The 13,325-nt window shown below is 42.3% G+C and overlaps 2 protein-coding genes across 4 annotated transcripts; one reads left to right on the forward strand and one right to left on the reverse strand.

Annotated features, from left to right (window-relative positions):
• Positions 1–4,486: 4,486 nt before the first annotated feature.
• Positions 4,487–7,018, forward strand: LOC125301428 (N-alpha-acetyltransferase 80-like). 2 transcript variants are annotated; one of them, XR_007194747.1, is made up of 2 exons: positions 4,487–4,778; positions 5,369–5,490. XR_007194747.1 is itself a non-coding variant. In XM_048253805.1 (2 exons), the coding sequence occupies exons 1-2, from the start codon at positions 4,678–4,680 to the stop codon at positions 6,228–6,230; spliced, it is 879 nt and encodes a 292-aa protein (XP_048109762.1). In that variant the 5' UTR covers positions 4,487–4,677; the 3' UTR covers positions 6,231–7,018. The 2 variants fall into 2 exon arrangements, 1 of the variants encoding a protein (XP_048109762.1); XM_048253805.1 differs by having other exon boundaries at positions 4,487–4,694; positions 5,369–7,018.
• Positions 7,019–7,267: 249 nt separating this feature from the next.
• LOC125301429 (ly6/PLAUR domain-containing protein 1-like) lies at positions 7,268–12,579 on the reverse strand. Of its 2 annotated transcripts, none has more exons than XM_048253807.1 (3): positions 12,255–12,579; positions 10,301–10,438; positions 7,268–8,227 (listed from the first exon to the last, which is right to left on the reverse strand). In XM_048253807.1, exons 1-3 carry the CDS (start codon positions 12,304–12,306, stop codon positions 7,980–7,982), a joined length of 438 nt encoding a protein of 145 aa, XP_048109764.1. In that variant the 5' UTR covers positions 12,307–12,579; the 3' UTR covers positions 7,268–7,979. The 2 variants fall into 2 exon arrangements, with proteins under 2 accessions (XP_048109764.1, XP_048109763.1); XM_048253806.1 differs by having other exon boundaries at positions 10,301–10,474.
• Between the last annotated feature and the right edge of the window lie 746 nt (positions 12,580–13,325).

Below are 13,325 nucleotides of genomic sequence, written 5' to 3' on the forward strand. Positions count from 1 at the left end.
AACGCTTTTTGCATTTGGGCTCTGTTACTCAGACACGGTTTGGATTAGACAAACCAATTTTTTGTACAATACACTTGCATATGTCTGTTAATAGTCTAAACCATTTAAAGATAATTACAGAATCTACATTTTTCACAATTTGCATTTGAATGTAAGGAGTCAGATGTTGCAACTGACCCTGGGCCCGGGGACAGTTGCAACATTGTTTGGGGATGGTTGCAACATGTTAAAAATACAATATATTACAATATATGTCAGTGCAGCAAAATGATTATTTTTGTATGTAAATACAAGTTATGTAAGTTATAATAATATTACAGTGTTATTTATTCACCAGCTTTGATTAGATGACAATTATAGATTTGTCTAGATGAGTAGGCCTTATGTGCAGATGTCAAATATTGAAATTGATATAAAATACAGTAGGACTTTAGTGGCATAGGAAGAATGGAACAATTTGGGTGGCAATTCACTTTTATTTAGACTATTGTCATGTAAAACATGTTTTTAAAAATATATATTTTATATGATCATATTTATGCATTGTACAGGACTGTACGGGGACAGTTGCAACAGTTGTTGCAACTGTCCCCTTTCCTGTCAGCCATGATAAAACCTCATGTGCTAGCTAAACAAGGGGACCTTGACACATGCTAACCATAGTAGCTTAAAGTTAACATATCACTCATTTAAATCATCTAAGTTTGGGCTGAATCACAAAAACAGTGACCGCAGTTTCACAGAAACAAAGCTCAAGAAAATAAATACTTTCATACCAGTTCAGGAATCTCCTTGCTTTTTCTCTGCTAAGGGGGGCATCCAACTGAGCATATGCAGTGTGAGTGTCATCTGATTGGAGAAAATTGACATGTTGCAACCATTCCCTGTTGCAATTGTCCCCGGTCTCCCCTACGTGAGAATAGCATTTAGAATTTTCCGCGAAAATCCCCGATATCTACACTTCAGTCCAACCAATGTTTACCACTCGCCCACTGTCTGTCATTCATGGTTACCCTGCACACTCATCTCTCCCATGCTCATTTTTGTGTAGGCTAGCCTTAATTTTATTTTATCTTAATTCATTTTTGTCTTATTCAGGCGTTACAGAACTTTCACAAATAAAAAATAAATGACAATTTAATTTGTTTCTTTCTTTCTTAAATTAACGCAGGCCTAGGCTAGAATGGAGCAAAGCCTCCTGTGAATGGGGAATGTGTTTCTGGTCAAGTCTATTTACAGAAATGTAGGGGGATAAATGAGCGGCCCCTAATGGCATGACCCTACAAGCGATCAAGTTCGAGGAAAACTACAGGATTTTTGACAGTCCACGGATTTGCGTAGTTGCTGGCTGTTTACGGATGGAAGACAGAGAGAAAGTGTAGCGGAGCTAAAGCATTGACGTTATTGCTAGGCAGAAACTAGCACAAGCTAGTCTTATGTTGATATGTAGCCTAGGCCTAGCCTATGACTAATGGGCCACTCAGGCTGATAAATGGTTTGTGGAACTCGTTGGAACTGTCTATATGTAAGCCTATATAGGCCTACTTTTCTCTACAAACCTATTCAAAGTGCCTGGTTTTTCAATTATTGAATTACCTGTGCTATTAGGTTGACATTGTCTGTAGGCTAGGCATTTTTTTTATTTATACAGGCAACTATTGGAGTGCTATGGTACCCAGATATGTCCTTGCATGATGCTTGACATTTTCATCCACCCACAAAGCTGTTTTTATACTGCACTTAAATATCTAGTTCCTTACACATTTATTGAAAGTGCCTGGTTTGTGGTTGATTGGCTTGTTGTATTGCATTAGCACAATCCATAGTTCCTTTCTACAAATGTAGCCTATACGTAGCCTATTAGTATTATTTTGTTTGTGCTATTGATGTGTGTGCATGTTTGGGGGGGCGGTGCCGTCAGAATTTTCCCGGTGGATTTTAGTGCCCCTGCACTCCTACCAAATATACACATGTATAGCTATTATTTAGACTATTTTGCCAACTCTCTGGCACACTTTCTCATGTGAAAACTGTTTTAGATGATTAGTTCACTTTGCAATCAGCCTAAGCACTATACATAAGCCACAGGTAATGTACAATGGGTACAATGGAGGGAGCAGGAAGAGTGAGAAGAGTACAAATTAGAGGAAGCTGAAGAATAGGACGTGAAGGTGAAGAAGTGAGAGGGAGAGGATGACAAGGACAAGGAGGTGAAGTTAGAGGAAGAGGACAAGGAGGAGCAAGAGGAGGACGAGGAGGGGGAAGAGGAAGGGTTTTACAGGCAAAAAAAAATCAGTCTACATGTGGGGATATTGTCATGTGAGGCCTGGATACGGCATTCCAGAATATATGTTCCCTGGTGCCTTGAACTAGGACATTGCATGTGATGTAGACGAAATTTTGAGAGAGACAACCCGATGTAGACTGATTTTTTTTTGTCTCAGTGAAATTGCTATTTTGTGTTTTGACTTGGAAAAACACACGGCAACGACATACATAGTGAAAAATAAACTCAAACAGCTCACATACATGCCTTGATGCTGTTAGCTAGCCTGGAAATCTAGACACACCCCAGCGACAGCACATGAAATTTGCAGCCAGGGTAGTATTTACGGAAAGCCAGCATAGTAGGCCTAGGCTAGATTTCCGCATTTTAGGCTAGATTTATTTTACCATAATTTTATCATGCACTTGCAAATCATGAAATAGGCTTACCATTTCTCCTGGACCAACTGTGCATATACTTTTATATCCCATGAGGGAAATTTGGTCTCTGCATTTAACCCAATCGGTGAATTAGTGAAACACAAACAGCACACAGTGAGGTGAAGCACACACTAATCCCGCCGCAGTTAGTGAAACACAAACAGCACACAGTGAGGTGAAGCACACACTAATCCCGCCGCAGTGAGCTGGCTGCTACAACGGCGGCGCTCGGGGAGCAGTGAGGGGTTAGGTGCCTTGCTCAAGGGCACTTCAGCCGTGGCCCACTGGTCGGGCCTCGAACCGGAAATCTCCGGTTACAAGTCCAGAGTGCTAACCAGTGGGCCAGTGGTGGAGGAAGTACTTAAGTAAAAGTACAAATAAACAGAGAAATATTTACTTTAGTAAAAGTAAAAGTACCACAATGACAACCCTACTTAAGTAAAAGTAAAAAGTACCTGCTTTTAAATGTACTTTAAGTATTAAAAGTAAAAGTATTTGCATAATTTATTTTTTGCATATTATTTATTCTCTTAATATCTATATTCTAAAAGGAAAAATCAGTATGGGCTGTGGCATTTTAATCTAGTTAGTTTCTAAGCTAGTTTTAGGTTATACTCGACTAGATAGTTTTAAGTTAATGCAATTGTGCTTACCATCTGTGGCCCATTACATTCTGACCTACAATTCTAGAGACTGTAATTCTGGTTATCTAGGGTGATCTGCTGAGTAATATTATTCAGCAAAACACGAGAGCCTGAAGTTTAACGGGGTGGACAAGGGAAACGTCGGGTGGATCGTAATGCCAATTATGCTGATTGAACAGAAAAGTTGCTGAGAAAGGTCTTTATGATTAAGTTCAGTTTCACTTGCGCAGACGCATAGACATTGAATGAGCGCTGACGTTACGCCACAATTGTAGGCTATGCATCTTTATTTAATCACACACAATTAAGGAATATTTCCTAATCTGGAAAATGTTATGTCTTTTCCGGCCACCGGATCATTAATAGTCTACCATTCATTTGTGCCGCAAATGATCAGACGTGTGACAGAAGCATGGGCCTAGCCTGTAACTTCGCTGATCCGCGGATAGCAATCTCATCGGAGAGGAGGCCCTAACGCTGCAGATAACAGACAGAGAAAGGCACAGAACACAGTTGCATGTACAGTGTAGCCATGGGTCTGGTGAATATAGCCTACCGAATGCAGATGGCTACAAGCTCACGCTTTGCCTGGTCTAGACTAGAAGCTTATGTTTCTAAGAATGCACGTAGCGCTCCACAATCTTTGGTAGCAACCCCCCCGGTAAAACAAACGTGTTTGTCAGAGAGAAAAAAAAACTGATCGTAAAATGTATTGTAAAAAGGAACGATGGTGTTGTAGAAATGTAGCGGAGTAAAATTACAGATAATTGCTGTAAAATGTAACGAAGTAAAAGTCAAAAGTATGCACTATAAATTTTACTTAAGTAAAGTACAAATACGTGGAAAATTTACTTAAGTACACGAAGTATTTGTACTTCGTTACATTCCACCACTGCCAGTGGGCCACGGCCTATGGTAAATAGCCACAGACTATTGGAGGTTGATTCCTTAAAATAACCAATAAAAGTGCATTTTGTGCAGAAAAAAAACTTGTATGATGATGACTCGTAGATAAGTTGATGAACATCTGGAAAATACAAAGACCAAAAAGTCCTATTCTCTTCTCTCCACTAGATGGCAATACGCTTCCTCTGTATCTTTCTGACAAACTGCAAGCTTGTCTTGAATGTGGAAGCAAGAGGTCGTCGTCTCCAGTCATGAAATGTACCGTAGCAGACGTGCAAGATACAGCTGACACGGCTGCCGACTGTTGATTAGAGAAATGGCCAAAAGTAACTTTGAACGCGTTCAAGTTACGAGGTTTAATATATCTACGGCCTTTTCACTCTAATGCTACTTTCCATCTGCGATAGCGGCACTAGCCTACATGAGAGAGACTACCATGTATGTAATGTTCTGCACCTTATTTTATCACGCCAGTTAGCCTTCTAGCTAACATCAGCCCAGAAGCAACTTTCAGGTTTACAGGTAGATAAGTCCAAACATACTGTTGGGTTTACCAAAGTTATTGTACACAAATTGGCTGAAATGTCACCATTGCTAACGCGTATACTTTGCATGGCATAGGTCTCAAAACGTAGGCTAGCTGCTAAATGGTTCACTGATACAGAAACTAGTAGGCTATTAACGTTACCATGCAGTTGGCCAGTGGTCGTGTTGGATTGGGACGTCCATTCGTGTGTTTCCTTATTTGGCTGTGTGGCTGTCAACGGATTTGTTCGTTGTAAAGAATGTTAGTCGCTCAGATGGTTTCCAGAACGTGGGAATATGTTGTAATAAGTTGTGTGAAACTATGGACTATTTGACTAATCATCTAATACTTATATAATGGACGTTACAACAGTTTGAACAATTTAGACCACATATTCGAACACATGTATTGACCTACCCACTTGAACTGGATAATAGTTAGACTCGTACAAACAGATTCATTGCCATTATGTCAAAAGCATATCATGCCTGTTTCCAACTACAGAAACTGCACTGTGTGTTAATGTATGATGGTGACGTCTAATCAGCTTTGTGCTCACCCATCTGTGACCCTTTTGCCACCCCAGGAGTGATAGGGAGCTGCGTGTGGTCCCACTGCACCAGCGCTGGGAGCTGGTGGACGCGTGCGCGGAGCTCCTGAACGCCCAGTGGACCAGGAGCCACGGAGCCCGTGTCCACTCCCTGCGCCAGTCCTGCCCGGCCTTCCCCGTGTGCCTGCTGCTTCTGCGCCGCCATCCTCTGGATGTGGGCACACCGGACGCCCTGTTGGGCCACGCCCGGCTCTCCCGGGTCCTGGGCTCTCGGAGCCTCTTTGTGGAGTCGGTGGTGGTATCGCAGGCGGAGAGAGGGAAGGGGTTTGGGAGGGCACTGATGGAGGAGGTGGAGGCGTTCGCGCGCACAAAGGGGTACACACGGCTGTGTCTGACCACACACGATCAGCAGTACTTCTACGCGCACCTGGGCTACGTGTTGTCAACGCCCGTGCAGAACGTGGGCAACCTGGGCAACATCATGCCCACGGAGCTCCTGCACAAGTTTTGCCGGGTGCCGCAGCACCAGGAGGCGGAGGAGGGACATTCCAAATCGCCCTTTAGGAGAGCAGATCCTCCCAACCTCCCTCCTCTAGCCCCTCCACCAGGCTCTGTCCCTCCTCCTCCTCCTCCACCACCTCCCCCCTCTATACCTCCTCCTCCCCCTCCTTCTATTCCCCCACCACCTCCTCCTCCTCCTCCTCCTCCTCCTGGTCTTCCACCACCTTCTCTTTCTGCTCTCACTTCTACCCCTGCAACCCCCCCACCTCCTCCACCACCACCACCTCACACTTCCCACAAGACCTCCACATCACCTCCTGGGGCTCAGACGCTCGATGTGACGCCGTACCGAGACGCCAAAGGCATGGGCATCTTCTGGATGCACAAAGACATCTGACACGGACCGCTGCACTGGACTGCTGAGCCACTATTTGCACTCCCATTTGACAACACAAGGTTGGAGCAAAGCCATGCTGTGGAGCATCACTGTAATTGAGCTCATTGTAGCTGCAGAGCCAAAGTTTTGTGGGTTGGATATCCCATTGATTTCCGATGCTTAATTGTGGCTTAAGCCTCTGGACTGGTTTCAAACAGATGCCACTCCCAAATACACATACTTGAACACACCCTTGTACTATATTTATACATGCACAGTATGTACATTTTATAAAGATGTCCACATACCATTTATACTGTATGGCCTTCCAAAGAAAATCTACCAGGTAACTAAGTGAATGAAAACAAATGAATGTGCCAGTCTCTCACGTCAAGGAGAACGGACACAGTGAGTGTACTCACTTTGCTCTTTAGAGGCCCTACTGCAAGTGTGCCTAAGGACTGTGAATGTGCCTTGTTGCCAAACATGCTTTAAGTGTAAGGATTATTCATTTTTAGTGAATGACAATCGAATAGAACCATGCAATAGAATATAGAACATGGAATAGAACCTAGCATGTGCCTTGGGCTGTCCATTAAAAGTGGATTTCTCTACATTTCAAGTTTTTTAGCTTTAATCTAAAAAACTGTGTTGCTTTCTTAGTCACCAGCACTGTACACACACTGTCAGTGACTGCTTTCAGCAGACACATTTCTTTTTATTTCACAACAAACTTCATGACATCATATTTCCTTCAAACAAAATGTACCTTATTGGTACAGTAAGCAGATGACTACACATAGTCAAGAATAAACCCAGTGTCCTATATACACAAAACAAAGCTGACAAATGACTCTTAATATGTCAACATTCTCCATGTCAGACGAGGCTAGAACAGCATGTCATGGGCTCTTAAAGCAACACCAAATAACTTTTCCCTCTGTCGCACGCACGCTATTTGTTTATCCAGCACTGGCTTTGCAAAAAACGATGTCCACAGATAAGGTAGAATATGTTGCATGATTTTATGAAAGTACGATGTATTGCGACATCAGATGCAAGTTAAAATTGTAGTTTCTTATGTCTCATTCCATCGAACTACAGATTCGCTATCCGATCTGGCAAACTTACATAGTGCGGTTATAGCTGATAGAGGGCCGCGAAGCTTATGCAGAAGTGCAGTTCACCCTGTTAGGAGTTGATGAACCACTGAAACGATTTTGTAAACATTATTTTAAGGTACACAAAACTCTTTGGTGTTGCTTTAAGTGATATACAGAGCATAACGAGGGAACATACATCCTGAAGTAGAGGCTTCTGACACATTTAGTGTGAATGAATGAGTGAGAAACGTATAGAATGTACTGTTTTTTTGTCCCTGGCCATTCAAACAAGTGCTGGAAAAGTGAAAAGCATGTCTTTGCCGCCGTGGTGTAGTCTTGAGACAAAGTAAGCTACAGTGTGAAAATGGCTTCCAGTGGGTTGCATTTTCCCCATCCCCCCAAAACTCCAATGGTGTCAAAATGTTTCCGGCAAAACAGATTCTGTCAAATCTCTGTTATTTTCCCACAGGACTGGCTTCCAAAAAGCTTGATCTGATAAGACAACACAGGAGTTTCAAAAGACATTTCAGAACAGGAACAGAATTTTTTGTTGTGTGTGTGTGAGAGAGAGATAGAGAGCATGTGTGTGGTTTTCTTTCGTCTGCCTTTTCTTGACAAGCACAGAGAAAGCTAGTGTAGCCGTGGCTTTGCAGTCGGCCAGTTGGCCTCACAGTAGGAAGAGGGGGGGCAGTGCGGCCATGGCGGCGGCCAGCGGCAGCAGGACGCTGGGAGCGGGCGGCCCGTGGCGTGGTGCGGGGTTGTAGCGGGGGGGCCGCGGGCCATTACACAGCGGCGTGTTGCAGCAGGTGATGCAGATGGAACCCCGGCGCCCCGGGCTGCAGAAGGACTGATACCCAGCAGAGGTGATCAGACACGTGCTGTAGGACGCACACTGCTTACGGTAGGTGACCACTCCTGCCAGAGAGAGACAGCAATCAGGGAAGAAGGGGACAACATTGTGTTACATGACAATGAAACAATGAGAACTTTGATTTCAAGCACAAAACACAGTTTTAACTTCATCTGGGGTGGGCCATTTCTAGGCTTTCCCCCCTGACATTGCATTATGCCTAGTTCAGAGGGCACTGTTCCCACCTATTTTGGCCTACCATCAAATGCCTGACCTCTGTAGAAAGCTGAGACCCTGTAGTTCCTTGGGAAACAATCAGAATTAATGCGTGATGTACTGGCACAGAGTTACAGAGGCTAGAATATTGTTTTTTCTTTCTACCGGGTTACAAACATCTTTGAACTAACCACATTTCAGCCCTCTAAAAGTCACGAGTCTCTTCAAACACAACTGAGCCCTAGCACCAGGTCTTGTGAAGCTGTGTGTAAAATTATATCAATATAGAAGAAAAGATGAGTAGCTTACACGATTATTTGTAAAGGAAGGTTCATGCGTTTTGCAAAAAAAAAACTGCCCATAGGACTTTTGGTTACCCAAAATGCATGCTGACAATAAAATGCTTACTGTATATGAACCCCTTGATGTAGAAGAATAATCATGGTCTCAAATGAAAGGTAACACTCTGAAGTTTTAGTATTGGTATTTTGATGTCAGGGGTTCTGATATAGAATGACTACAGAAAATATAGAATAATTATACATAAGTCTTTTGCATTTCTTTGTCGGTGTAATGGGTGTGTATAAGATGGACTACTGTACACATCTGCACAAGTTATATTGGATAAAACAAAATGAATATTCTATTTCTATGGATTCTTGTGGATATCTCAAGACCCAATATGCTGCATCTACTTATTGCTAAGGATATACACTGCAGCTAGAAGGTAGTAAAGACAAACAAGGTTATGTAGGTTTGGGCGGTACACTGTCTCGTAACAGGTTTTAACTTGTAACTGTTTCGTAAACATGGTAAATGGTTTAGGCCTGATTTAACATGGAAGTGATACTGGGAGTCAGGTTGGAGTCTGACCTGAGGTAATTTCCTGAACTCACTCCACATCTGTCCCTCTCTCATGTTAAAAGGTGTTGCCAGAGATAATTCAGTATAGTATATATATACTCTTTTGATCCCGTGAGGGAAATTTGGTCTCTGCATTTATCCCAATCCGTGAATTAGTGGAACATACACAACACACAGTGTACACACAGTGAGGTGAAGCATACACTAATCCCAGCGCAGTGAGCTGCCTGCATCAACAGCGGCGCTCGGGGAGCAGTGAGGGGTTAGGTGCCTTGCTCAAGGGCACTTCAGCCGTGCCTACTGGTCGGGGTTCGAACCGGCAACCCTCCAGTTATAGGCCCGAAGTGCTAACCAGTAGGCCCACGGCTGCCCTTTGCATTCAAGCAAAGAAGGAGGGGACAATGTTTTACAAATAATGCCAAAATGGTGGTCTTTGTAGACACACAATGAAACAATGCTAACTTTGATCTCAAGCATCTATAACCTGACAAAGTTTTACCTGGAAGTGTTACAAGACGCTACTATTGATGTTACTATTGGCAGCAAGATGATGTGAAAGACTGCATCACATCGCCAACAACCCTTTAGGGAATGACAATTAATGAGTTCAATCCATTATTGGCTTTCCCTTAAGACATACTAAACCTTTATTTGAAAACCTTCTAAGGTGTTTGTAAGTGTTATCAAAGAGATTTTAATTTTGAAGTGGGTTACACAACACAATAGCTCCGTTGATCCCTACTTCACATCTCAATTTATTTCTTTTCAGAAAATTTAATTGGGACGCGATAAATAACCTTCATGTTCATAACTAACTGACAGACAGGGATGAAGCAAGCAATCTTAAAAACCTCAACCATCAAAGAAATGTACACTCCCTGCCATTTTGCTGAGCCCCTGTTCCATTTCTTGGCTCCTTTTCAGCGTTTCTCCCATTGCTATGCCCTGCCTACAATATCATGCTCTATTTCTTTTTGCTGTTTTCATGTTATCCTACAGGGAAGTTATCAGATTTGTGTGGGCTGAGTACGCATGCACATGTCTGTTCCAGAGCCTACCATCCTGGCTGTGGATCACCTCCTTCTGACAGGAATTTTGGATGTTGGCCGTGCAGTTGACGATGAACTTTGGTGAGGAGCAGTCGTTGTCCAGCAGACTCTCCTCACAATGGTAGCATTGCATCTGTATTGGCCAGACTGAGACACACACACAACGCTCACACACTGGGACGCCTTCCACACAGCACCCGAAAGGTTGGTGTTACTCTCGGCCAAACACACACACACACACACACTAGACAAAGAGCTTGTTGGGTCGTTGATGTTGAAAAACTCAAGGTTTTAGTTTGGACTTTTCAACTTTTTTTCTTGGTATTGAAAATGCTCCATGATCTATATGAAAAAAAGTTGAAAAGTCCAAACACCAACGACCCATGGACTGTAAACAGGTGATTTCCAGTAGTCAAATTGATCAAATATAGACTTTCCCAAAGAACCCTTCATCAAAAATGCTGATGACTTCTTATACTGGGAAAATATAGGTTAATAAATTAAATACATACATAACAATGTTTTATGTGTTTTCCATGCTTTGACAAGTCAAGCAAATGATCTCTAAAGTCATATATTCATAACATCAACACAAGCACATACCATTCAGAGTATAAGTTTTAAAGCAGGGTAGCTACAGTGCAGTAGGGTAAAACAACTCAGGGTAACTAAATCTAATCTAGAGGTATTTATTGAGCATTACTTTGATTATTAAAACCTCCTAAATATGATATGCACCACACTATTTTACTACAGCCTATGGACCCTAGATAATTGGGTAACTCTCTCTCTCTCTCTCTCTCTCTCTCTCTCTGTGTGTGTGTGTGTGAGCGTGTGGGCGTGTGTGCGTGCGTGCGTGAGTGCGGGGGTCATGACAGCACAGCTAGATTTGGTCTGACTCTTGTGGTCCATTCATCGTCAGGGTTTTGTTATAGTCTGCATCCATAGAATTGCTCATCAGCAGAATAAAAATATCTGATGCCTCACCGACTGAGGGGGCGTAAGACACGACGCATTATAGCGACCGAGACAGCATCCATAGAGGACCGCTTTGAAAAAGCATCTTTTTTCTATAGCTGCAGTGCGGCCTAATCACTAAATTGGTTATCAGTGAATCTGCCGCACATGTTGACATCGAATAGGCTCAGTGGATGTTTGGGATTCACCAGACCGCTTGTCATTGATCAGAAATGCCACCTCTCTCTGATTCAGTGGCATCGATCTCTGTCCTTTAACTTTTCGATCTGGTTCCAAGGCAGTGTGCAGAAACCTCCGTGGATAGAGAGATGTCTGTTTAATAAACAACTAGACAATTTTACCGTATTGATTTTAAATAAATGTTTTGGATGTGACCGCGCAGCGCTGATTCTAATTTATCTAGAAAGTCTGTTGAACAGTCAAACAGTATGTCTGTAGTTGTAAGGTGTTAAAAAACACTTTACGCCCTGCTCTTGCCTGCTGTTATAGTGAGTGTTCCGACTGACGTGTTCCTTTTAGAGGCGAATAGAAATCATAACATTACTTAATTTAGACAACATAGCTACAAAGTACTTACAGCATTACCTGAACTGATGCCTGCTGAATCAATAGTATAGAATATGTGTTTACGAATGTGGAAGGCGGTGCGTAAAAGCATGCCCATTGAAACATCTCTTTTGAGGAGTTGCGAAGGAATTGAACAAAGATCGAATAGCCTAAAATGAATTGAATAGTACAGATTCGTGTGCGTGTTGACTTCAAATCAACATTGATTGCTCATTGATTTAAATCGACCAACTGATAAAATAGCAATCAAAACTATATTAATCATCTGCGTAATTGCGCAGTCTTGTACAAGAAAAGACAAAGGCAGTACTAGAAGTCCAAAACACAAGAGAGTCGCTATTTATGAACAAAATCAAAACCAACATTTAGGGGGAAAAAGACATACCATTGACTTTTAGAAAAAAAAATGTGCCTTTACCTGAGCTCAAGACGCATCCACACAAACAGGCGAGGAGAACAAACGATCGCATTTTCGACCAACTCCATCCAATAATATCCCGTTCTCACTGGTTTGTTATCAGTCAAAAAGGTAAAAAAAAAGACGTTTAGATTTTAAGTCATGACCATCGAGGCACAGAAGAACATCTGTCAGCAGACAACTTTGCTCTCCAGAGAACACAGTGTAAACTTGTACGTGGCTATGCCCTCGCAGTTCATGATGCACACTGTAGCTGTGCGTAGACACACTCAATCGCTATCCTCACGCTCTACAGCCGTGAAGCAGTAATGCGCGTTGTAATTCATTACCCTTACAGACACTGTTTTGAAACATTCCAGGGAGTTGCATATATGTGGGCCTTAAGTTCAAAATCAAAATTCAAAATTGCCTCGTTAACTAATATGAATTGGATTCCATTTCATCATAATGGCTTATCATAACCAGATAAGGAGTCATCTGTTAACACTTTATCAGCCTAATATTTCCAAAAGGATTTGATTTATCCTTAGTGTTTAGGTTTAGGTAAGGTTAGGCATAACATTCACAGAGTAGATTTGACAGTGTTAGTCTGTGTTATGATTAGTGGACTGTTTTTATCCATCAACATCCTGCAGGAATCTAATGAATATTTTTTTTTAGTAAACTGAGTTTCTTAATCTCTATTAGACACTCCTTCTTAGTTTACTCATAATTTGACAAAATGCAAATATTTTTTTTAAGTCATGTACCACAAAGGCTCCTCCAACCCAAATGCTGCAAAAAGTGAAATATTCTCTTTCGAATTTTGTTTGAGATGAATTCATTTGTTCTTCACAAGGACAGTCCATATTGTATGAGATGTGCTTGGCGTGGTGAGCACAAGCTGATGTAGGTGTGAAACCATAATGGACCTGGCACACAGAAATCTGTCATTTCAGACGAAGGAGGACACGTTTAGAGAGAGCTAAGACAATAGAGATAGGGCTCTTGACAGAGGCAATGCCAGTGAATGTCAGAGGCTATACTCAAACCACACGCCTCTACACACATGTAGCACTTACACAATAGCAA

Source organism: Alosa alosa, chromosome 10 (genome assembly GCF_017589495.1).
Source record: "Alosa alosa isolate M-15738 ecotype Scorff River chromosome 10, AALO_Geno_1.1, whole genome shotgun sequence".
Lineage (NCBI taxonomy): Eukaryota > Metazoa > Chordata > Actinopteri > Clupeiformes > Clupeidae > Alosa > Alosa alosa.